Below are 27,984 nucleotides of genomic sequence, written 5' to 3'. Positions count from 1 at the left end.
TCCGGATGTTCCGCTTATCACTGGCAGAGATAAGAATTTCAACGTATATATAACCTCGGGTAATTCATAAAGATTACCACCAGCTCGGCCCTTATACGCGTAACGCATTCGAAAGCATTTTATGATTCCCGTGTCTTGAGATATATACATACGCAGGAAACATGGTTCTTTATAACAGGGATTACTGTAAGTCATTCTTCCTCGTGTCGACAAATAAACAAGCCGAGACAGTTGAGTGTTTACTTAAGGTGGTTTAAATATACTGTTCGACCTACTTCATGCCCATGCCAGATGTAACACTATACCTACAAAAACAGATAGATAATTTTAAAATAGTGGAATTTTTTTTATATAAATGGACAAATAATGTCAGATATCTATTTAACTTTAAATTATTTAATTTTTTAATACATTTTTTTATAAATTTGTGATTTTATATAAGAAAACAATTATGCGTGTGATTTTTCTTTTTTAATATTTTAAAATTATTCGCGAAAAAATGAAATTTAATGAAATTTAAGCGATGTTTACAATAGAGAAGTATTATAAAGTTTAAAAGAATATGACGTCTTGCGCTAAATATTTATTACGCATAATGCTGAATCGACGCATTAATTTCAATCGATTAAGCTTGGTAGTTCAAGGAGAAAAAAATGTATACCATAATAAATTGCAAATAAGTCTATCTCGCAAAAAACACGAGGCGTTCGTAGGCTTACGTAAGCTATTATATAATAGTGTATCATGGTAGATATAGTATATGTACATCGGTAACTGATCCCTGCGGGCTAAATAAAGCAAATGGACGGTCGCGAATAACAAGCGAAAAAAAGGGACACACTGACACGACCTGGTCATTTGACAGATCCCCTCGTCATACATACATGAGAATGTCGCAGCCGTTTTACCGCTTGGTTGTTAGATTACACAACGACTCCGGCCGTGGAGTCCGTCGTAACCTTTTTCTTCGGTGACACGTCACCTCTGACTTTTGCAGTTTTGCATCGCGACGTGCCTCCTCGAGCAAGGAGCACCGTATGTAGATACGTGCTCGCGCGTAATCGCGACGCGAAACGACCTAATCTGCACGCGGTTGCATATCTGCTAACGCGCTCGCATGCAGCGAGACACGTATCTCTTCCACTGGAAATTTTTTATCCGGCACCGAGACCCCGTTACGTTTCCTCTTTCGGCTCGTGGAAACGACGATCGAAAAAGGAAATATGAAGAATATATATGTACACACGATTACTTGTTTCTACAGATAACAGAAATGTCAGCGACTGTCAGAATGGTAACAGTAGCGATGGCAGCTGTCGCACTCTTTGCGAAATACTTCTATTTTATTATCAGTTATCGCTTCTCTTTGTACAAGTACGGTGTTGAAACTTTTCGTTTGGAAACTTTCTCGCGAATTCTCCTGTCAAGGCTGAGAGGTCTAAACATCAGACATCCGGTTAATCTTACGGTATTCACTTGAAAAACTCGACACGGATTGACGTATATAACTTTTTGTATCCGTTCGGCAGCGAGAAAAAAAGAAATCGATTTAATCTACGATATTAACTTTTAGCTCCTCTTTAGCCTGAAATATTAAACCTATTTCACTTGAAATGTAATCTTGTTTTTGAATAACATTAATTTTTATGCACGCGCGGACATATCTGATAACAGAGACAACGAATACATATGTACGCATTGTGATGTAAACTGACGAGTTCGCAAGCTTTCACGCGGAATTATTCTCCGCGCGATTTTTTTATAAACGGATCACGCTAGTTGACCTCTGGCCATAATTACGTGGAGGTCAAAGCTTTAATGGCTTGGCCTACGCAATTGTTCTCGAGGATGCAGCGTGCGTAAATAAGCAACGACTCGACCCTGACGCAGACAGCCTCTTGTTCGGTGACCATGCGGTTGGTCCAGCATGGTTCATAGACCAACGACCGTGACGCTCACTTAAAGCTTACCCGCACGTATCCCTCGATAGAATACCGTGTATGTTCTTTTTGTAAAATGCAAATCCCCTCACATACGAGGGAGAGACCGTGACGTGTGAACAGGATCGCGAAGAACTTTGCAGAGTACATTTTGGTGAGAATATGCTTACAGTCGATTCACTTAATATACAAAATTGTTTTTCTTTTAGACGGCTGTTGTGTGAAGGATAATAGATGATTTTTAATAATTTGATATTCGAAGTTTAAGGATATTTGAATTGTGAATATTTTATTAAAAATAAATATCAATATTTTTTTCTTTTATTCATGTAATTTTTATAAATGTAAATTACATAAAAACCTATATAAAGATTTACATTTTCTTAAATATTAAAAAAATTTTCATATAGTGATTTTTTAAATATTTTTCCTACATTATCATTTTTTATATTTATTACATAATATCTCTCGAAATATGACCTTATTATATCATACGTGCAGATCACCAACAATTATGTGTAAATGGCGCAATCATTACTTGTCGGGCGAATAATTTGTTGACTGTGTGATGATCTTTATCTCATTTATGAACACGCGTCAGAATTCAATTCTATTTTTCATTGCCTTAGGCACGGGCGTCTCCCGCGTTCCTTTTCGTTCCAATTCCCAGACTTTCATTTCAAAGAAAGTTCGATATCGACTTCTTAAAGAGAATGCAAAAACATAGCGAATTCGTTCATCTTCGTCAAAAGAAAATAGGACTGTTTAATTTTAGCTTCAGCTGCCTTTTAAATGTCATTCGGAAGCAGAGCAATAACATATTTTATATTTTAGAAATATAAATCTGAAAGTAACCTAAATCCCCACATAATATCTATGGTACTTTCTTTTTTTCTATTTAAGAACATCATCTAGATAGAAATATAAAGAAGTACAATTTTTATTTTTATTTTTTCGTGCAATTTATTTTTAAATCTTTATTGCTTTTTTACATAAAAATTTATTTGTATATAAATTTTAAATATATTTGATTTTTCTTTGATTAATCGATTTATTATTAGTTTATTATATTTTAGTTCTTTCGATTATTACATTAATCGCAAAATATTTTTAATGGTATCGATGCGCTTCAAGTTACTTTGAAAAGAATGCATTCTTATCGAATAAATATCAGAAAAATGCGAGACTGATATTGGACAAGTGCATTGTGCAAGACTTGGACGACAAGTATAGGTGTACATGTGTATGTATAAGATGTCTCGTGCGAGAATTGTCGTAAATGTCTTCATCCGTAAGATATGAGATGCTGTGGGCGTCCGCGAGCGCGCAGACCTTCGTGTGGACACTACTTTCCGATGTGTTAACTCTATAGAAAGAGTCCGTGGAGTGAGTAAAGGTGGGATAGAGGCGATATGCCGATTCCGTATCGAGATACTTGAAAGCGAAATTCGCGAAATGATAAAGTTTTCTTGCAGATTTTTTGGGATAAATATACACGAAACAAGCCACTCCTTTCTTTGAATATCGCATTTATGTGTGTTAATATCCATAAAAAGAGCAGAATGGAAGATGAAATATAAAGCGATTTCGACTTGTGATTCTCTTAAAATTGAATTGGCGGGTCGAATATTAAAAAATATATTTAAATGGCGCAATCTTGTTTTGTGGACGTACAAATCCTAAAATTTCAAATTTATAGTTTATTATCGCTAAAATATTTATGATTGATTTTTGGCTTTGTTTTATTTTTATTCGAGTTTTATTAACCGACATATTTTACATTGACAGCCTTGTAATATTATTGAAATTAATTCTTCTAAATATTTGACATTTTAGTGTATTATGTCATCCAATTTTATTTTGCAATGACTATCCATATAATTTGCGTAAATTTCACCGCGTCAGACACAATCGGCTTTTCTCGTATGAAATGTACGAGCACATACGCTGGTTAGCTATCTCGTCTCCTAGACATATTCCCGAAGCGGTGAAATTCCAACGAGACTCAGAGTTTAGAGTCCTCGTTGCGTGTTGGCGTTGCACGTGGGTTGGGCACCACGTTTAGCTCCCCAACACAATGATATATCCTGAGCCGCGTATACGAGAATAGGTCGAGACCCCGGTGTGTCAGAGGTGAAGCCGCACCCTGCATTGTGTCCTGCCCACGTGACCGTCATGCAAGTCGTCATTCGTGTCAGTGAATCTGCGACCGTAAAGATTTCGATGCCCAAACTTCGATATCGAAGCCGGAATAGAAAATGTATATATTTCGTTTTAATTAAGGTTTTAATTTAAGCAAGATCTATACGAATCGTCGCGAGAAAACTTTTTTATTTGTACTGCTTATATACTATTATACATTTAATACAACTTTAAGTTATGCTCTGTTATATATTGTTAGAAAGAAGAAGAGTTTTTGAAAGGTGACATATATCTATTAGTCAGTGTCAGTGATACGAGACAGATTATAGATAAATATATCATTCGATTTAATAGTTTTATTAACTTAATTATCTTGGTTATTGATTATAATTCGATCGCATCAGAAGCGAGCTACACCCTGCATTGTATCGCCTACGCAATTTCTCGTATCAGGCATGTCTGAATAGATATATTGTTTTAAGTATCGCCGCTCGCAAAGGTTGCGGCTTATGTTATATATTACTACTTTTCGTTCTATTTATTGGATTGCGCACCTATAAAGACTTATTACCAATCTATCGCTTTAGCTTTGTTTTTTTTTTATACGAAGAATCACCTTTGAAATTATGTAAAAGGCCAAGAACGTTTCTCTATTATAGTGTTGATCTTATTAAATAAGGAGACGATACATTATGCGCATGCAGTCATCGTCTTCATTAATTTCATAAGAAGCTGCTTAAAATTATTAACACGTCGTGGACGAGCTGCTTAAAATTATTAATGAGTCGTGGACAAGCATGTCTGTTACTTCCTCTTATTTGTTTCTTTTATTAACGTCAGATTCAATCTGCGTGCGACATTTATTAAATACATTGCTCCCCTTTTAAAATATTTTCTTTCAATACTTTTCTTTCACGCGCATCTTTTATGAGAATTTTATTTTCTTTACAAGTTTTATCGACAATTTGACTTGAAATAAAATAAAGGAATATATATGAGAATGATAAATTTTTTGTTTCGTAAAAGAATCACGAAATATACACTTTTAATATTTTGTGTGAGAAAACACGTACATTACATTAATCGACATATGTTTGTTTTTGTTTCAGGTAAGCAAAATGTTTTGTGTTTGCGAGACTTAAGAGACATGTCGAGGGCAGAGAGAATCGTTCGAGCGCTCGCTACTCTCGTGGAAATCGTGGCCAAAGTATGTATATATACACTCACTATGATCCGATCGTATCGACAAAGTTCGGTAATGTAAATCGATAGCCATATTTCTGTCTCTCGAATCATTACATTGTCGGCCGCGTACCCCGAGGAATTCTCACACTTTGGTATCGCCTCGCGAATGCAAAGAAATCTAAAATGAAACGCCATCCGCTGAAAGTGCAGCGCCTAAAGACACGTAGGTTGAAAGATTTACGAGAGCGTTGACCTTTTGCGTTTTAACACGACTGTTCCGCGGTTCGTTTTTTTTTTTTTTTTTTTTTAATGAAAACGCATTTTCACACATATTTGCGCATGAAACATGACGGTGAAAGATTGGAAATAATTAATTCAATGATCCATGTGGATATTAATATCGCAATGCTACCGCGACTTTCAAAAATATTACGCAGATTATATAGAAAGACGCAGAATATATAATTGCAGATACGTGCGATGAATTATATAAAAATGAAACGTAAAAAGAGAAGATGCGAAATAAATATATTCTCGAGACGCATTAAATGTTAGATCGGTAGCACACGATAATCACCTAATTAGGAAGGATTCATAGCTAAAGGGTCGAGATTAAATACGTGAGACGCTTTCAATCGCACCCCTATTATACAGTTGTTCCAAAACATTTGATATGTTCGGTCGCAACGCTAATTACCACATCGGCGATGTGAGGCAATTATCTGCGAAAGATATAAGCCACGACAACGTATCATTAATATGGCGTTTCAACGCATTCCATCGTTCACCGGACTCGTTACGAGCCGCGAATCGAGGGATCGACAACGAGATCGATCGGTGAGCCCCGGCACGTCTCGATCGTCTCGATCGTCAGAATTTATTGAAGCGCTAACCTTTCGTGTTTTCACTGAATGTGCTCTCTCTTTCTTTCTCTCTTACCGTCTCCTTCTCGACGAGTTTGATTCCCGTCACGAGGCACAACGCCTTTTTTTATTTATTTTTCTCTGTCGTCCATCTCCCTCGCGTATAGAGACTCTTTCAGAACGACAATTATATCCAATAATCCGCAGAGAATAGTGTCGTGCAGTTTATCGGCATTGGATTCGCGAGAAAGTTGCACAATAAGTCCTCGGAATACAGCGAAAGAAAGAGATATTTTATAAATGTTGCCAGTAGTAAAAAATTCATAGAAAAAACGGACTATTTAAAATATTTTCACTTTTATATTTATATAAGAGCGAAATATCCGACAAAATACTTAAAATTTTGCACACTTTCCAGTATTTTTGCTGCGTTTAAAGAAGAGCAACAGTCTAATTTCTGCTTCTCGATTTCCTTATTTTAATCACTTATGATAACAAAGTCGAGACACCAACGTCACCCTGTGCAAACGACACCTCTCAGGTCGCGATAAAGATGTAAATCTCTATGTAAGCGAGGAGAAGTACGAGCGTAGCAGCGGCCGCTATTAATTCATGCATGCATTGTTACGTGTCAAGGCGCGCGTTGTATCTGTCGGCAGATCATCGTGACGAGATAAGCGAGCGAAAACGTTTCTCCTCTCGATCGGTAGCCTCCGCTCGCAAAGTCGCAGAGGACGAAGGTGGTAGGAAACGCAAATAAGGTATATGATTGCGCAACGAAAAAGTCTTCTCACCGGAAAGATTAATCGCCCGCGTCAAAGAAACGCAATATAATAATAATTTCTTTAACATTTTTAGGAGAGACTTGGTAGAGATTAGCAAAAAAATTCACACAAATTTTTGTTTCTGAAAAAATTCTCTGATTTTTTTTTATAATCAACTATTAGAAAATAACTAAATAATTAAATATAATCAACTATTGAAAATAATTTAATACACTTTAGCTAGTTATTTTTGATGATTTAAAATAAATGTTGATCGATTCAACTCGATTTATCTGTTTAACAATCGGCTTCGGCATCAAACGCGTCTCTCTTCCTGCGCAGCCATCTCGCATCCGCGTTCTGGCAATAAATTCCGCGTTGTTGGGCCTTGGAACGCGGTTAATGCGGCCCGATGCACCGATACAATGGACGAATCGGCAAATCTCTCGTTACGGCGGAGAGCCGTGCATACGAAGGCCGGCGATTTGTCGCGTAATGCGCGATATCAACGATCTCGAGGTCGCGATCACCGTGACCGTCGCGTCAGACACGCGGTAACACGTGTTTGGCTTCTAGTTAGAATTTAATTGCTCAGTCTCTCATTTAAGACCGTCTGGAGAATCTCCACGATTTTTCTTGTTTCGCATCGAGAGAGAACGATCGCTAATTATCCTTCGTCTCTTTTGCATTGATTAGTACCAACAACTTTAATCTCATCGGAAACATGAATGACAGAACCATAAAGTAATTTACAGTCTATAAATAATAAAGCCTATAATTTAAAGTCTATAAATAATAATTGTAAAGTCTTTTTTATTAAATTTATATAGTTGATTTCATATCGATATTTTGTGAGATTATTTTATGTAAGTAATCGATGTATTCTCGTAGAGATATATCGATTCTTGATATCAGAACGTGACTATATACTTGTATCTGATAAAGCGTCTTTGCTATATCATCTATAATGAGACGACTTACGTCATCGCAGTAATTAAAAATAATATATTGGTGATTGTATCGCATCGAAATTGATCGGTTAACTGGTTTCTTATCATCCGGTTCATCATACTTTTGACCGTTAATTTCATTGGATAAGAAATTTCCAAGATGAAAGTTTACTTTGCTAGAATAAAATTCTCTTACTTAAAAAATATCTTATATCATAAGTCACGTTTTAATTTTTATAAAAATTTTTGTTACAAAGATAGAAAATATTTAAAAGGATAATTTTCTTTTATACAAATAAATTCAACGGAGGAGATTAATTTTACATCTCATCTTTAAATAACATATTATTAGGGTTGACATTTCTTTCGACTCATCTTATAATAATGACAAGTTTACCGAGGGACCTACTAATCCTTCTCTCATACTTTTATACTGTGAAAAAGATGGAGGGCTCTTCACGTGACGGACGAATAAAAGTCGCTGGAATTTTTCTAAAACTTATTGGCTTGTCTTTTCTACTTAAGTTTTTATTTGCCCGGCCCTTGTAATAGAAAATAAACGTCGAGATGATGGTTTTGATTTTCCTCGTCGTCGAGCGTTGTATAGCACAGCCGAAGGCATAGAAGTTCATTAGCGAAGTATAATCTGATCTCGGACATTCCTCGTCTGCCGACCTTTGGACCTCTTCTCGGGTCAGGGAGAGAATTTCGAGACCCGGTTCCAGGTAATTTTTGTACCGGGTGTATCCGAAATCTTGCGTAAAAGAAACCAGTCTTTCCACTTTACCACGCGTGATTTATTTTAACGGAACGGACACCCATGATTTCGACACAGTAAATCGATTTAGCGGCTTCTGCAGTTATCTACACACCCACATCTTACAGGAGCTTATACTCAGTTTGCGAACCTCTCTTCCACGCCATACTGATAGGCTTCGATTAATCAAAGATGATTCTTCGATATACGTAGACGAGAATATTGCGATAACAATCTTATGAAATAAAGTATTTTATCTCAACGAAAATTTCTATATTTCTTAAATCTAATTATGCAGAAATTAAAAAATATGGAATATTATCTTGTTATTTCAAAAAATTAGTTTCTTATTTTAAAGAATAGCAAAATATCGAAAAAGAATCCGTACTTCCCGGTTAGTTGAAGTTCGTAATGCAGATCTATTTTGTTGACAGTCAGCTTTTGGAACGTAGTCACGAGATCTTTGCGTTTAGCGCAGTTTCAACTAGCTATATATATATATATCGAAAGACGTAATGACCTCGGTGATACGATAAGTTGCTAATTTATGTTTGCCGACGATACCGCGGAGACTTGTCGTGTGGGTGGCCTGTCGTTTTACGCCGGGCGCCGCGCACGATATATCCTGTCTCCGCTCGAGACATGCTCGCGATTAATTAGCTAGGCTACGATATCTGTAATCGATGGGATCAGTCACGCTTTTCGGGATATGGCCACGACCCGCGAGATTCTCTCTCCGTCGAGAGCAAGTGACGTTTGGCGACACGGCGATTTGACTCTTGACTCTTCGTTTGCATTTAATACTCTCAGGCGCGGACATCTGCATAAGAGACTTGTACAGATTCTTTAGAAGTTATTACGGGATTACCATGATTTTTCCTTTTTAATTGAATTCATCATATAAGGTATTAACGATCATGGCGAATGAATGGCTAATTATTTGTTAAAAGCATATATCGCCTATTGTTCCAGCCCGATATAATCAATGAAACATTAATTACCGGCGAGTCTGTCTAAATGTCGCGAACGGGTATCATAAAATCACAAAGGGGAACCGGTATTCAACTGCCGTTACGTATTTTGTCTATGGCTACGACGTATTATATGGCTTCGTTAAGAGCTGCTTTAAGGCGACATCCCGACACTTTCATACCGCATAAAAATCGCGGGACGTGAACACACGCTGTACCGTTTGGCTTTATTTATTCTCGCGTACGAAGATAAAGCTCGCGTAGGGTTGGCTTGCAAAAGCCGTGTCAATTGTGATGATCGCGGGGCCCCGAGAACGCTGACGAAGCGAATTTGCTCGATAGCTCCAAGTGAAATATATCTGCGACCCGCGCGAATAAGTGACCGCGAGTGTATTCGCGAATCACATCCAGGGTCACATAACCGTTTTCTGATGACACTCGGTGAGTAATACATCACTCGAAATGATGCGTGCTGACGAGCACACGCGGACAGTTTTGCCGCTCTCTATATAAGGATCATCCACTCGTAACGTATCATTATCTTCGTCGAGGTCGCAGGTACTTCGGTGACATTTGACGGGGCGGTATCGACTAGAAATTTATATATCCAGCTTATAATTAGATCACGTAAACGCGAATTTATATGACAAGAATACGAAAAAATGTCGGAAAAAATAAATTTTTTTACTTATATATACACACACATGTAAAAAGCTTTATTAATAATAATTCGAAAAAAACGTTTTACGAGTAGGATTTTCTCGTATATGAATTAAAAATTTATACGCATGATGTAATATATATCTTGACTGAAATCAGCGATTGCAAAAATAATTTATCGGTTTTTCGCAACAAAGAGTCGCGGAGAACGAAGAGAAAATAAATTCTTATATCTCGCGAGAAGAATTCAAGTTTACACATTTATTTAGTGGAATTTGCATGGATACTCTCTTCTCTCTCTCCGCATCTTGCCCAAGGGAGAGAACAGGAGTTAGAGATGGCGAAGCAGGACATCGGATAGAATCAGGTACGTCAGGGTCGGGCAGAGGCCAGACTTAGACCGCGACGAGTCACCTGTGGTGTGACCGATGCTAGCCGTCAGCGAGCGCGCTCGCTATCATCTCACCGAGTCCCTGGCCTTCTTCGTCATCGTGCCTAATGCTAACTACTTGCCGAGACTCGGTAGCGTACAGTCCTCTGCAAAAGTCTCGAATTTTCCGTTTTATAAAATTATGTGAGTCCTATGATCGCATTAGAAGATGACGTATATGAATGAATGAAAAAATACGTGTTTAAAATTACACTAAAATTTATTCTCTAATAGTCATCTTGCTTGGTGAAATAATAGCGTCCCTTCTGCGCTTGTCTTCTTTTTGTAGAGTTTAGCTCATAAAGTGATTCAGTAGAATCTCGAGGCGGATGTGTTCGCGCGCGTTTCTTGAAGTTTTTGCTTCGTGATATTACGCGAAAGAATCGTTCGTACTAATTGCCGCCCGTACGGAAGAAGACCATCCGCCAGCAACCTGTTGAGCTTCATTGTTGAGATATTCCGTTCTTCGAGTCACCTGTGCCACGTGGCAATTAGCGGCACATATGTATGTACAGGTATGAAGAAAAATGAAGCTGATGATGGTGCGAGAGCGTGTTAATTAATGCTTATAATCGCTAGCGATAAGGAAGACAATTATTGTTAGATTTTGTGTTTTTAATCGTATAATTGAGTTTGATTTTATAGCCTCTCCAAACAGTTTAGTTTTACTCATTTATTTTTTTTTTTTGTCATAATTTTATTATTTATTTTATTTGTTAATTGTGAGAAGCTTTTGTTACTTATTATTCATCAATAATTCCTTAGGTTAATTCTTATTGTCGTATGTACTTGGTTATCCGCCATATGGCGAAATGCCATCTTCGCGAGCAAAAATGGAAAACGCGATAGGGAACTCGTTTATCGATGCCACGGCGAGTTATGCGCGCAGCTCGACCTTTGATCGAGTAAAGTACCCGCTTCCAGTCCGTCGCTTCTTTTCTCATTCTTCTATCGTCACGCTCTGACCTTCTCGGTAACTTTGCAGGTGAGATAATCTAACACTAATCGCTCATCGCTTATGTTGCATCCGTGCGCGCGACGTCGTGTTCCGTCTATCTTTCAAAAACATTCCATTGTTTACTCCTTCAGTATCTATATCTTCAATTCCATTCGTAGAAATAAATCTGCATAATTAATATTTTTTACATACAATATTAAAAATATTTTTATTTGCATTTTCTCGCATTTTGCAAATATTTCTATAATAAATTTCATCCTTAATAAATAATATACAAAATATATATAATTATTATGTGCACAAGTTATGCATAATAAAATTTATGATAATTTAATTTTTTAAACTTTAAAAAATTCTTTTTTGCGAGCTCGAAATTTTTATATAGAAAACATACTTTTATATATTATTTTATATAACGTGGCTCTATGCGCGAGATTGGAAGCGAGACACGCAAAAGTAAGCAGCAGCAGCGAGTTGTCGCAACCGAGATGACTCGCGGTCAGCATTCGACCTTTGGTCGGCTTACGTATCCGACTTCTTCCTTCCTTCTCCTTTGCCGTCCACCTACATCTTTCCGCGCGAGAGGGAATCGTTCGCACTAATCACACCTCGCGCACAAGGCGACGAGGTCACGGCGCTCTTTGTTTGTCATCCGCCCGCAACCTGCTTCGTTCTCTCGTTAAACGTACGTGTCCGGGAAGGAAAGAGACGGAGAACTGCGAAGAGAAACGGTGCCAAGACGTATACGATGCTGACAATTGCGTATGGAAGGTTTCCAGCGCACATTGGGCATATAGATTCGATCTATTGCATGAGTATATTATTCTCGGTTATTGTAATAGACAATAATGTTCTAGGAGATATATGACTATACGTATAAACAATAAACATGGAGAATGCGAAAGTATTGCTATTAGTAAGTCGACGCATGACTTTGAACCAATGTTTTTATTTGTGTTTGTTCTTTTTAAAAGCAACTAACGTAACAATTTTTAGTTGCGAATATAATTTCAAAGCGTTTGAAAATCTCGTATCGCGTAGCAAAAAATTTTCGAGATCTCTCTGAAGTCATTAACAATAAAACAAAGTAATTTTATACTCTTATAATTAATTTTACATATCTATATGTATAAAATAACTCGTCATGTCAGCCGAGCACTTAACTAAAAATGAGACTAAATGGAACGATCTCTCGATTGAAAAGAAACTTGAAATTGTGGAGAAATTGGAATGGCGTGTTCCGAAAAACGACATTTCTGTTTTTTATAATATTAGTATGTATACTATTAATAAAATATGGATAAACCGTGATCAAATACGTGAATCAGCGAATCAAGAAATAAGAAGTAGAAAGTCCAGGAGACCTTATACATTTGAACAATTGGACAGAATATTATATGAATGGTTTCGAGAGCAGAAAGCATCGGGAAATATAATTGACAAGCAGCTATTTCTTGAGGAAGCAGTCAAAACCGCAAGCCTAAATGAGATACAAATATCAAACATGTATCATTTTCTGAAGTATTTTGAAAATCGTTACGGAATTCTATTAGACCATCGATATACGAGTGAGATTTCGCAAAATCCTGTTCAAAAAGGTGATAAGGCTAATCAATCTGCTAAAAAATGTATTCAGAAAAAAAAGCCTATTTCTCGCAAGCGTCCTAAGCCTACAAATTTGGACGGACTATTGCATGAATGGTGTAAAAAGCAGAAAACAATTACTATAGATTTACTTAATCAGAAAGCATTTGAATTCGGAAGAGATGTTGGGGAACCATTAAACATGTCTCAGTATTTGCAGGAATTTATCAAACGTCACAATATTGTACTACTAGAGTCTAGAAACACGAGTGAGATTTTGCAAAATCCTGTTCAAAGAGATGATGAGACCAATCAATCCGACGCTGAAATATTTATTAAATTATTCAGACAGCGATTAGAGAAGGAAAATATTAGTAAAGATAACATTTATATTATGATTCAAGTAGACGTTATATGGAATACTCTTGTTCAAACCTTGCTAGCACACACTGGCAAAAAAAAAATTGCAATGCAACAAATTGACGTTAACGATTTGAAAAAGAAAATTGTAACTTATATATTTGGCACAAATGTTACTGATAGTAACAAATTATTGCCTTTTCATTCTGATGAAAATGAATATAAAAATCAAAGTGTGTCAGAATATTGCGAGAGCAAATTACTCGTCGCTCATAAATTACAAGAAAATGTTTCAATAAAAAAACCGAAAGATTTCGCATTTTGGTATAATAATATATTTAAGCCTTATGTGAAACAATATCAGAAAAATAAGAATATAGCTGGCAAAGTACTTTTACTTGTTGACGATTACATACAACGCATCTTCTCGGACAAGATTACTCAAGATGACGGTTTCGAAGTGGTGTTTCTCCCGATAAACTCATTACAACTGTGTTCAGAAGTTATTGAGAAAATGAACGAAATTTGTCATAATTACCTGTTAGAACGTGTAAAGAATTTCTCTTCTGAAGCTGAAGATTTCAACACAGATTATAATATGCATTGGTGTATTAACATAATCTGTAAAGCATGGGTAGACATTACATCGGAGGAAATAGGAAAGTTATGGAGAAGATTTTTATGAGAAGATTATCACGAAAAGATATTTCGACATTGACTTAAAAATATGAAGAACAAGGAGAAAATATTGAAAGCACTAAAAACATGAGTGAAAACAGAAAGAGAAGACACTCAAAAATATTTTGGTAATTTAGAATATATAGATAATTAATAATAACTGAAGAAAATCTCAAGACTTTAAATGAAATATCAAACGGAGTACTCAGCTTTGGCGGTAAAATTGCAAGAATTTTAAAAATTGCGAAAACATTGCATTTTTGTATGTAAAATTTCTATTCCTATTATTCTGATGTTTATTTATTAAAGCGTGCATATAATTTCATATTTTAGATGCGTTCCAATATTCATTGCTAGTACTGAAAATCTATAGTTTACCGTAAACTATAGATTTTCAGTACTAGCAGTGAAAAGATTACAGTCTTCGTAGTTCACAAATAGTGCTTCAAAATTTTCCATATTGAGGCAAAAAAATTCTTCATATTAAGGCTTAAAAAAAATTTTAGTTTCTCAAAACATTTAAATCATGCTCTCGACTGAACTGTATTTACTCGAAACAGCGAAATTATATTTTTCATAGTTTTGCGCGTATTGAGGAACGTTTTGTATCTGGGAGAATTTTGGAATTTGCGGAAATATACTTTGAAATCTTGAGGAAAACTTGAATTCCTCTCTTGTTCGGAGATGTAACTGATAAAATTGAGGTTCAGAGGATGGAACAAGATCAGGGAAATTTAAGGTGTTTACTTCTTATTCTGTATTAGATTTTTGTTCTCTTAGTGAGTACTATATTATATATATAGTACTATAATTTATATATAAATATATATATATATATATATATTTAAAATGAGTATTTCTTATTAGAGACTTTTTTTTATGATTATTATGTATCTGTATACCGGGTGTCCCATTTTAAAGGACCCAAATATCTCAGAAACACTGCGTTAAATCAAAAAATGTTTCCTACAAAAGTTGTAGGGTTTCGAGGGGGACATAACATAGTAATATTCATATGACCTTGGGCGGCGTCTCCAAGGTCAAGTGAAGGTGAGAATAAATTTTTTTAATGGAAACCCATATTTTTTATTATAACATCTTTTTCTACTAATTAATTTGAACAACTTTTATCAGAAGCATTTTTTTATTTTCTTCAAAATTCACCTTCTCACCTTCAAATTCTCACCTTCACTTGACCTTGGAGATGCCGCCCAAGATCAAATGAATATTACTATGTTATGTCCCCCTCGAAACCCTACAACTTTTGTAGGAAACATTTTTCGATTTAACGCAGTGTTTCTGACAATGAGATATTTGAGTGGGTCCTTTAAAATGGGACATCTGGTATATATGTGTGCATGAATATTTTTTCCGCCGTTTTTGCTCGTTTTTTAATTGTTAACAAATTTGAATGACCGTTTATAGTGAATTCGGTTGCACTAATGGTGCACATTAAAGGTTATTGTACACAAATTTACAATGGCAGTAAATAAAAAAGTAAAATAATTAATACTTAATACTAGAGCTAATATTATTAATTGTTCAATATGAATAATGATAATAATACTTGTACTATTATAATTATTTTTATGTTTTTATTATTTATCCTATTGTAAATTTGTGTATGATAACTTTTAATGTGTACCAGTGCGTACTACTGCATTCAACCGAATTTGCTATTATTGATTTACGTGCAAATTGTGCTTGACGTTGCCTTATTTCCCTGAATCCCCTTAAATCCCTGATCATATAATTGAACTGAGTTAATATAATTAAATAATGTAAAATAAGAAATAAAAGATTGGTTTATAAATAACATACATTTTCATCTAAAATTAAAATAAATAACGAATATTGTTTTTATTACTGTCAGAATATATTCGAGAACAAGATAAAAATGTAAATTTCAACTTATTATCTGAGAAAAGTTTAACAGTTAATAAAAGTTTATATAGATTAATTATTATCCTAATGAAATTATTATCTTGATTTATCAGAATTAGTTTTACTCTAATAATTAAAATGTATCGTAAATTTAAAATGTAACTTAATTTTTATTGTATTACATTTTCGATTTTAAGAAGTTTATTTTTTGCAAATATCTTAGAGTTAGGAAAAATGCATATAAATACAATGTGCTAATTAAAAATTTCCGAAATATATTATTGACATAAATTATATTTATTATAGATCTTATTTATCATCACCTTCACAGTTGTCCCCACATTAAGCCGTTACCAAGATTATTCTCTTCGTTACGAAGGGCAAAAAACTTTACAATTTTTTTCGCGAGAGACGCGCAACATAAGAATATTTTAACTGTTTGCATGAAATGCAATGAAAAGAATAGATTTACGAATTTTATTTGCATACAATTTCGTGAAAATTATTTTTATTGTTATGTATGTATGAAACTTGTATCTTACGGGTTACGTGTAACATCAATGTTCTTGCGTTACAACATTAGATTCCGAGAAAAATTAGCAGACTTTCTCATTAAAAATTATAGAAGAAAATTACAAAAAGAAGGAAAATATTTTTCAAGATTTTTAAATAGAAGAGCTTTGTATATTTCATAATAAATCGAACACGTGTATATATACATACATTTTAGGAAAAAATGTACGTAGAATGTAGGGATCGCTGATCGAAAGACAGCGGACGAAGAGGAACGAGGAACAAAGTTCACGACAACGGGGACGATGGCGACGGTGAAGTTGAAGTTGAAGAGGTGTCCGAGAGAGAGGACTCGGTGGAATGACCCCGCGGATCGTATTGTAAGCGCGTACGTGTCCCTCGCGGAGGGTAACATATGCGTGATGGCCTGCGAAAGCTACGTCACGCAGGAACGCACCTCGAACTCCCTCTCTTTCTCTTCTCTCTTCTTGTCCCTCATGCTCCTTTCTCGGCGTGTGCTCTCTTCTCGAGTTTCCTTGTCTTTCTTCCTCCCATAGGGTACGGAGGTCACCGCTCGCCCATTGCCACCGGCGGAACAAGCGGCGAACCGCAGGAAGAATATCTTCTTCTTAAACCCCCAGAGTCTCTGGACCCTCGTCCGGCCTCGAAGAGAACGCTAAAAAGAATAGATAGAAATTCAACGATTTTTTTCATTTATCCTGTATATTTTTAATGAATATAAAATTTAATGATACCGATACCCCCCTGAAGTAGAATGGAGTTATTATCATCTGGATAAATCGATATTGATTCTTTTTTAAACCATCGAATTATATGTATAAAATAATTTTTTTTTTTAATTATAGAATCCCTTATATATTTAGTTCCGTTACATAAAAAGTTTTAATTAAAGATTATCGAATATATATTTAAATGACAGTTACCAAGAAATATTACGCTACACATATGTTAATAGATGCTAAGCATACACTGACGTCTCTCCTTGATACTCTCCTTCGACATCGAGCGTAGCGCAACCTGACCTGCTTGCAGGTGCGTGACCCTGACGACCGTACAGTGTCACCATCGCCGCGGTGTCTTGGCGAGCGACCATAAAAGACCAGGTATCACGCGTCAAAGGAGGAGACAAAGGGGGGAGAAAGGGGAAAGGGGAAGGACGTACAGGCGAATCGTAAAAAGAAAAGACAAAAGGTGCAATATAAGACGTTTGAAACGTGTATGCGTCTCTACATGGAAATCGCGTTGAAAATTTTCCAGTTGTGAAACAAGCGTTTGCACGCGCCGGTAAATAGAAGTGTCATGCATATATAAATACGTCGATTTTCTTCAGGAGCTGTCTTAAAAGGAATACATGTCTCTTTTCCCATATTCCGTGTAAAATATAATTTAAACTACTTGCAAATCCGATATATATTTTTTCAACACAGAATTATATCTCGCGGAGTCTTTTTACAGAATCCAAGAATTCATCTTCTATGCAGGATTCATCTTTGGGCAGAATAAAAAAAATGCAGGGACTGAAACTGACAGATCTAAATTAAATTTAAAAAAAACACGCGAGGGCAGGGCACAGAGAAGCTGCAGCGTAGAGTCTGAAAAGCAATGTATGGACCACGCACCGGTCGTGCACGTTAGCGGACGGTCCGACAAATACAACGGGAGCTAATTAGTTGCAGGAATGCATCGGCACACAGGCATCGCGTTCCTACGTAAAGTCGAACACGCGGTGACTCCTAATAAGACGCAATCGTATCGACGTCACGCGACCTTCGGGCCGCACCATGGCGAGCTATTGCCGCCTTTCAGCCGTTGCTGGTGCCGCTGCTACTTACATTGCTAGCTATAAATCGCTATACGTATCCCCTCTTCCCCTCCGAGCCAGGTCGGCTAATAAACGCTTGCGTCTCACGTGAACACCATTGTGTGTCTCATGAGAGAGGCCTCCCACTTGAAACAGCTGTTTCGACCGTTCTCCACATGCGGGACCAAGGTTACGCGTTGAAGGGACAAAGACAAAGCGATCTTGCTGAGAACTGCGGTCGTCATCGATCGAAAGGATCGATGAACGAAAGGAACTCCGCACGCGATCTCAGAACTTCAAAGGATCGCTGGAAATGACGCTATTCTTTGCAACTGTTAATTCGCTTTTAAAAGAATTCATCTCTTTTAGAGTCCTTCCGTGCGTCCAACTTATATCCGCCGTTCTTAATTCTTCGCGTGCATAATATAGAAATGAAATTCGTCGGATGACGCGTCTGAAATTTCATAAACGTCACGTAGCGACTTATCCCCCTCGCTTATATATATGTTATATCCGTCTACCGCAAGATCCAATTCCGCGTGATAGCGTCGCGGCAACACACGCTTTTCCCATACGAACACCTTCCTCAAGGTTACTCCCTCGCTCACTCTTGGAGGCACCCTCGTAATCGCCAACGAGACTCGCGCCAAGCATGATGCGTAGGTGTTAGATGTATCCGTACGCATACATATACACGTATGTATATAGCTGCATAGATAGAGCGAGGAGCGTGTGCGGGCGCAGTCGCTACTGCATTATGCATTAGTCATGATTACAAAGTAAGTGGCGAGCTCGTAGCGCGTCTGTAGTAATGACGGCGTATTTGCGGTGCTTATGATTTTCCACTTGAAATGGGCATAACCCGCTTTAATGGCCAAGCGCGAGGCGGCCCTCCCGGTCGCGTATAACTCACGGCGGGTTTACAGCAGCCGGGAAGAGAGATCCGGCAACGGCCGCGTGGTTGCTGACGGCGTTGATCGTGTTAACGCCACGACAGTAATCTCTTCCTCCCTCTTCTCGGTTTCTACGCTCCCTCGTCCGGCCTTTAAAGGTCGTCATGGACGATAGGTATTATCCTTGCGAACGCTCGTTCATGTTGCCGGTGTACCTTACGTGATGATTAATTACTTTGACTCTAGGAAAATAGCGTCCATTTTATGTGGTGCTTTTTGACAAAAATTATATAAAGGCTTTATTTCAATTTTTCGATTAGATCAACGTAAAAATTTCATAATTAATTATTTTATTATTGGAAAATTATTTTTTTCGATTTTTTTTCGCTTTTTGAAGGTAATTTATTTATATTCACTTTTGAAGTGACAACAGTTTATATTATCTCGTACAACCGGTCCTATTAGTTACGTGCATAATTTTCAGAGGATTTAGAAAAGTTACGAGCAAGGACCGTAGAAGTAAGTGATCACATTAGCTTTGCATCGTGATGATAATTCTGATCTATCTTCGAGTCATTCGCGAGGTTTAAAGACCATTGAAGTCAATTACAATTATCTGCTATTAGACAGAGCAATAAAGTAGACGACAATAAATCGTTGCGGAAAACCAGTGATAATTAATGACAATGGTCTTCTGTATCGATAGTTAGTATAATTATTTTTTCTGACAATGAGGAATAATTTTACATATAATTTTGTGAAATTAAATAAATTATTGAATTATCTTAAAAAGATATTTACGGTGAAGATCAATCATTGAATACACTTGTGCCAAGTCTTATTTAAAAAACTGACAATTATTGAATGGGACATTTTTCTATTAAGAAAAGTGCACGCAATATACATCTCATCACGGTAGGAGCAAAAGAAAATCAAAATATTCTTGATTTCGCATGCAAGACGGAATAGCTCGCGATACTATTGAAATTGTTTGACTCAGCAAGATTAACCGATCTCTCGGAGATGATCCATGTGTAGAGAAAAAAATAGAATCCTCCATTCAGCATCCTGTCGGAGCGTCGCTAGAGAAAAGCCGAGTGTATGAAAAAGAGGAAGACAAAAAGAAATAATGAGACTTCTCGCTGCGGTAGCTCGTAATGACGGGCTGCGCGCCGCGTGATCCGGCTTGATCGTTCATTAAGCGTTGAGCCGACCCCGGATGCGGACGTACGCGACTGCAGATACACGCGCACCTTTGCTTATACGCACGCACATGGGCAACGCAAACGTGACCCGGCCAGGCCATCCTTGCCGTAGCCGAACGGAAGAAACGTCACGTATGCGCCCGCATCCGGTTTTCAGCGAGACTATCGAAAATCGCGAGATTCTATCGTTGTTATTATCTTTTATATTTGATTAATAATATATCCTTGCAAATTAATGTAGTCTATTAAATTTTGATCGCCGTTAACTAATGACAGATTATAATAAAATATATATATTATTGCAACAATGCATTCCGACTTTCTCGAAAGGGTTCACGCGCGTTTATATGTACGCGAATTCTCGTTGACATATCTTTTATCATCGAACAATGCATCTCGCGGAAGCGTCTGACGTCTCTATCTCTGCCGGATGCCGGATGCTGGATCGATGCCCAGATCTCGCGACGCGTTATTATGTGACTTTCTCGGTCCGTCTCTATCTCGGCCGCGGGATCGTGGAAAAATTCTCAGCTCGGTGAAATTTCTGAAACTTCTTAACGCCGGGAATAATTAACGCCGACCCCGGAGGGAAGAGAGGTCCACCGGCTCTATTTCCGTCGCGGCGGCACTCGACTACACCGCGACCTCGAAGGTCAATTCGTTTTAGCCGCGGTCGCGCCGGATAATTTATGACTACGGTGTGCGCTATTACTACGAGTTCCTGGTGTCCCATCTCGCTGTCTTCTCGGTGGCTTTCTTTCTCGCGGAAACCTGTCTCGCCCGGGAACGAAATTGTTAACTGACTTAGCCTCGCTAAAACCGGTAAATTACACGCGTGTCTTGATAAATGCGGTATATTAAGATAAAATCAGAAGCGCAAAACTACTGTTTGCGGTAAGATTATCGTTTCTTTCCCGCCTTGTTGTGTCCGCTTTGCACGTCGTACTTTCTACTTTCTATACTAATTGCAGGCGCGTTGGATTAGAGGTTCCGAACATAATTGGGGAACGTATTGTATTTTATTTCGCGTGAAACGACGTATTATCTCTCTTCGAGACGCCAAAGTGTCGCGGGGCAACCCTGACTCATGCTTTCGTCGACTGACTGACGAGCGCAATCTTGACGTACGGGCTTCATGGATTGGCGGACATTGTCGCGAGAGATACGTGCGTTGCATGTTAGTTCGTTTTAACACGTCGTTACGATATTTCACACTCAGACCTTGCGTGGTTCTCAGTATTATCGCCGTAGATATCCCGCTGCTGTAACCTCTTTCGTTTACGTGCAACGAAGTCCTCTGGCAAACTCTTCGGGGCGAATAGTATTTATTGAAAACTATTTGGCTGTGAAACTTTTAGAGACGGTGCAATATGTTGCTTTAGAAATATATTGATGCTTTTTTAAAAAAAAATATTTATTTAAGTTTTTTTTTCGAAATACATTTCTTTTTTAATCTTATCTGAGAATTGAAATTTAAATATCTCACGTTCATAAACTGTCGCTTTATATCGTATTGATAATTTTATTATATTTTATCTATGATATATTTATATCTCTTTTCCTGACAAAATAAGTCGTACGACAATGATAAGGTTCTTCTACGTATCTCTGTAAATTCGAACTTTAACTATTTTCGCGAGTGTAACTGCACAAATAATTTTTGTATAACTCTATGCAAATATCGTCAAACTCAACTTGGACGAAAAAACGCTCTCGAACGATCTTTAAACAATGGCTTCTACTCTTGGAAATTTCTAAAGTGTCGTTACGATATTTGTCATACGTGCCGTCAACGCGCTACCACCGACATAAAATTTATAAAGAAAAACGTGAGAAAATGTGAGAAAAAAAGTTTCTGCTGCGCAACACGACGTCTTCGAATGTGCGACTAAGAATCTTTTATCAAAAGATAAATCATTGTAACACTGTCAACACATACAACTTCTTACTCTTCATAATTAGAAATTTATATTCGAGGAATTTGAAATCCATGTTTCCCAACAAGTCACGATTTCAACAACCTCATTAAATGATATAACTGCGTTTTTCATCAATATACATTTTATATTTTCTGCTTTACTGCATATTTAATAGGGTACTATAAAATCTAGCAGTCCACAAATCATTGATTCGACGTGGCCTCACTCTGAAATTCATTAAAGCTAATTAAGTTACATTCTAAAACTCTCTTGTCGAACGCTTTTCATTTAACATGTCGTTCTATCTGTCGTTCTCGTTAGCAACCAATTCGTCGATCAAACGATGTGTGCAATGTTTGTTGTCCGCGTAGTCTCCGATTTTACAACTATTCTTTTATGGCGAGATGCGTAGAGAGAGAACGCGCCTTCGAACGTCTCGTCGAGAGACCGAGAACGGTTTACTCGCTAGCAAATAGTGCTTAATGGAATTTTTATGGGCAGTTATAAATATTTTAACTCGAAATAATGAAGACATTTGGTAGTATCATAGAAATGGGTTTTACGATCGCTACCCTTGCCTGTATTCCGCTACGAAGCCGCTTCCACAACCGGATTGGAGAATATAACGCGATAGCAGTTGAGCAGAGCCTGTCTGGAAGTGTTAACTCTAGGCATTATAAAAATAATCACAATGGGTCCGTTTCGATACCGCTTTACTGCGCGAGAAAATTTGTGCGGGGGAATTTTATTATGGGGACGTTTATTTTTTTTAAGCTATTGCCAGACACTTCAATTACAGTATCCGATAAAAAATTGGCGATTCAATTAATTTAAAATCAGTTATACTCTTTGATACAATTCGGTAGATAAATAAAAATGTCTTATTAGGCATTTAAAAAATATTGGTTACGGAATAATTATCTGACTGATGAAACACGTTTCATCGCGAAGAAGATGAGAAAAAAATAACGGTGCACACCGGGTGCGGAAAGAGCTACGAAATACGAAGCTCTCGTATCTCTCTCGCGTTGCTGCATTAAACCGCAGCCGATGGTATCGGCCGGCAAATTCGGCGACGCGAACGAGTTACTGCCGCCATAAAATTCCAGACGTTTAACGATGACAAAAATTTATCTGATATTTTAGGTAGTGGACAGTGACCCCCGCGATTCTTCCCGTTCCCCGCGCCTTTTCTTTCGATCGATCCTCGCCGGGTCTCTGATCAAGGTAGAAGATAATGGCGTCAGGACGGGATCATTTATTGGGCGTAAATCTCCCGTCCCGGTGGCTAGCGTCGTCACTGTGTGTAATCGCGTCCTACGGTTATCCCTTTTAACGTATTTCAACCGAATTCTCGGCGCCGAAAGATACCGTTTACACGGCGAGACATTCCGAGAGCTTTACGACGTAGCGTGAGGATTAAGTACCGCCTTGTTACGAAACTGAAGCCGTCCCGTGCGCGAATGAATTAATGCGGCGAATTATCTCTTCGTCAAAGATCCGAATTTGGAATTGACAGTATCTGACACTAAGATCGTTGCGCTTGATCGCTGAAATTTTTTAATTCTCCTTCAAAACCACCGTATGCATTATAGAGACACATATATCTTAATCTTTCATTATAAGTTGACAAAATAAAATAGAATTTTTTTTCGTACAATTTTAATATTTTCTGTAGATCGAAAGCTAATGTATATTCATCCGTTTGACTTTCAGGTGAGGTGTCGGGCGAAAACGTGTCCGCGGGCACGGGACCAGCACGTGGTGGCGACCGTGGAGAAGCGGCGGGTTTAGGTACACATACGGAAAACAACGACGGGGCCACCCTGGCAGCGAACACAGCGATCGACGCCAGGGGCGGAAGCCCTCAGGGCGCCCACCTGTCTGGTGCGGCGACCCCCAGACCTCCAAGGGGTAGAAGGCGGCAGAATCAGAATGGTCTCGACACTACTCAAGTAAGTGGAAGTTTTCTGTTTGCAAATCGTAATAGATGCTCTGTGCTTTTTATTATTAATCGTAATTATTAGTAATATATTTAACATTCTCATACTCGCGATATCTCGAATAATTTTTTGCTTTTTTTAAACTTCTGATTATTCGCTTCCGAAAAGATTCACGATGGATGTTTGGAGTTAAATTTTGACACGGTACACAAAACTTCTACGCACACATAGACAAACACAATCTTACTATATTGACGTAGAGTGACTGAAAGCGTCGTTCGGAATTTTTATTTATCTTTTTTTGTTCGTTCGTTGGGAGAAGGACGCGAGTTGTCGCGAGGACGCGAGATTTGTTGTACAAATTTTTCGAGAGACCCGCTGCTTCTTCCGTGAAGTGGAGTGTTTGAGCACTTCGGGACACGTGCGCTAGTCCGGGGAGATATCCTCGACGAGAGAGTCCATCGCTCCTGCTGCCCGAGCGGTAGCTCGTACACGTGTACACGAAGAGTCCCGTTCAAAACCAACCATGCAGCAACTATGTCAACTGCGTCGAAAGCCGCAGTGTCATTCCGCCGTTGACATCCGTCGACCCGTTCGACGCTTCTGTAAACGACTTGACCAAAAGGAAAGAAAAGAAAAAAAAATTAAAGAGGAGCCTTTGGTGGCTGTGCTTAGCAGTGCTTAGAGCCGCGATGGTAAAAAATTGATGATCATCGGTAGAAAGAATAGCCCGTTCGTGACACGCGAGAATTTCTCCTAGCTCAGATCCGTATGAATAGAAAGGTCTTCGAAGAATAGTAGCAACTCGAGATATTAATCCCCCGCGTGTGGCAAGCATCATCCTGACTTATTAACTTTTCGTATCGAAAATCCGTTCGAGTGAATGGAGCGAGTCAATAAATACGAGCGAAAGGATTAAACTCTTTTTCGCTTGGAATATATTATCTGAAAAAAATTACATATACTCGGAAGATATTATGTGTATAATATTTTAAACTCAATACTTTAATCCCGAGATAGAAAAAGACAAATTTTAAATGTATTTGACTATAAAATTATTCTGTTAAATTACTCAAAAATTATTATTTATCTCTTACACTCCAATCGAGTGAAAACTATTATTTTTAACTATTATTAAAAAAATAATAACTTTTGTTGTGTGTGTGCATCGAAATTCTCTCGCTACTTCGCGCCACCGATCGCTACTTCTCGCCTTGGCGTATTTTCTCTATCGAGACCCGAAGGTATCGCCGAGCAAACCTCTATTCGAAACGTAGGTATATACGAGATCGTGTCTGCGTCGTGAGCCTGAAGCGGTCCCTTGTCAGGAAGAGGTCTGGAGGCGAGAAAGAGATTTACCGTGGCCTCTCTATGCGAGAGCGGCTACGAAGCTCTCGGGGACCCTATTCTACGCCAATCGACTCTCGTTCTTCTTAGTGTCACGGCGCGCTCTCTCGCTCCGCGCCGCCGAAGAGGAGTCAACTCTTACGCCACGCGTTACCTTCATTACCATATCTCAGATGCAATCTGTTCCCGGGAATTAATGCACCCGAGATATTTCCTGCCGCCTCGGATCTCACCCGGAGCGAAACGTATCGTGCGCTGCAGCTGCCGACGAGTATCCCTCACGATCGAAGGCGTGGCCCGTTGTTGATCCGTCCCGAGAGAAACGGAACAATTTTTTTTTTATATACATGAATATAAAGCTCGTTTGTACATTAATGTTTAAGTATAGCCGCGCGTGCAAGATATTGGTTATCGATATGATAATTGGTGGCGCAATAGAGAAACAGATGTTTGCTTATCGCAAAAAAAAAAAAAATAGATTTACAAATTAATAATTATTATTAATAATTCTGTCTTATTATTTCATTATGGTTTCTAGCATTTTTTATTAGTTATAATTAACATTTGAAAACAGTCAATTATCTATTTTTCGATCATTTATTATATATTTTATATAAACGAATATTTTTAACATAATAAAGTAACTTTTCTAATTTCAAGCGAATATCGGTGCCGATGCGTAGCTAAAGTTGTTTTTCTTGTCAAAGTGTATTGTTGAAGGTTACGGCCTTCAACATTCAAACATGAAACACGACGGTAATAAAGATAGTAAGATTATTGTTACTGTAGATAAGATGAAATGAATAATTCGCAGACGTGCCGATGGCAGCTTTACGTGAGGACACACTTAAGAGTTCAAATTTTAATAATCGTACGTGTCATCGCGTGGCGAAATATGTATATACACGAATCAAGTTGAGAAATTTAAATTAAAAATTAATATAAATTAAAATAGCATATTTTTTATAATAAAAAAAATATAGAAAAAATTACACATAACTGTTTGTGTAAATATCTTAAAATTAAAATTGTAATAAAATATCGCTTATATATTAATTTCACTTTTCTCATTTAATAAAAAAAGTTCACACATAAAAACATGAAAATAATTCGTATATTATCCAGTTAAATCAAGTAATATTAAATGTTTACTTCCGTTACACACTTGTATCTTTCGTTTGCTAATTAGTACTCCTGTTTATACACATGTTCTTTTTACTGCCGGTTAATAGCTCCGTATTCTTCTCATTATCGCATCCGGTTGCGCACGGTGAGGTCTCCGTTTAAAGAAGGGCAATCATCTCGCGTTGCAGGTTAAAACGGAACGACTCACGCCTGACAATAACTCGACGTCGTCGAGAAGCGTGACGCCTTCTTCGTCGAGTCATCCGGGGACGCCGCCAAATGCTACGCCCTTGGGAGGACCTGAGGGTCCACCGCCACCCCATCATCTCAAGCACATGGAACAGATGATGGGGCGAAATTATAGCGATTTCATGAGAAGTCTCGCCGCCAAATACAACAATGCCAACCCCAACGAGTATGTATATCTCGCTTTATTGATTGCATTTGATTTTTTGCGATGAAATTATATTTCTCTCATATTGATCACACAGGATTATATAATATAATAATGATCAAAAAAATACATTGCAATATTAACGTTATCTCGAATTTTATTTTTAATTGAATCGTACAATTGAAGATCGATGTATGTATATATAGACATTACTTGTTCAATATCGTCTTATTGATTCTCTCATCAAATCTATCTTAATGTCCTATGTGATTAAAGAAAAATAATTTCACAAAAACGTTTTTAAATATTTTCGAAACGTGACATGCGAGTATGTTGACTTTTGTTCGCGAGACGTTATCATAAAAAAATTAAAATTTGAAGGCTGCAAATAGATGATTCGAGTGATTAAGATTCGTAAGAAGTACTCGAGAGACCCGATGTACTCCAGCATAAAACCGGTTGTCCGTTCGCGTCCTACGTTGACTTTCAGCTTTGTATCTTCTAGCACTTGTTGGAAGCAGATCAGATGAATACTTAATTGATCAGTTAAACATCAAACAGATTCTAGCAGAACGATACTCACTCTCCTTGATATTTGAAGGAGAAAGTTTGATACTTTAATTCACTGCATGTCTGTTTGCACATCCGATCATATTTAATCGGTACGTTAATCTAATGAATTTTGGAAATTAGAAAG

At 37.5% G+C, this 27,984-nt stretch overlaps 1 protein-coding gene across 7 annotated transcripts in view; it reads left to right on the top strand.

Annotated features, from left to right (window-relative positions):
- The window catches only part of LOC145948582 (uncharacterized), a 232,400-nt gene that overhangs the window by 159,769 nt on the left and 44,647 nt on the right, over positions 1 to 27,984 (top strand). For 4 of the 7 annotated variants that reach the window (XM_083058242.1, XM_083058253.1, XM_083058257.1 and 1 more), the window contains 2 exons: positions 24,195 to 24,433; positions 27,058 to 27,308. In XM_083058242.1, coding sequence (XP_082914368.1) covers positions 24,195 to 24,433; positions 27,058 to 27,308 — 490 coding nt within the window. The remainder of the gene's footprint in view (positions 1 to 24,194; positions 24,434 to 27,057; positions 27,309 to 27,984) is intronic. The other 3 variants (XM_083058246.1, XM_083058261.1, XM_083058262.1) reach the window with 1 other exon arrangement.

The sequence above is a fragment of the Prenolepis imparis genome, unplaced genomic scaffold, assembly GCF_030444845.1.
Source record: "Prenolepis imparis isolate NDT839.2.m4 unplaced genomic scaffold, iyPreImpa1.0 SCAF_2, whole genome shotgun sequence".
NCBI classification, from domain to species: domain Eukaryota; kingdom Metazoa; phylum Arthropoda; class Insecta; order Hymenoptera; family Formicidae; genus Prenolepis; species Prenolepis imparis.
This window is presented reverse-complemented; position numbering and strand designations above follow the sequence as displayed.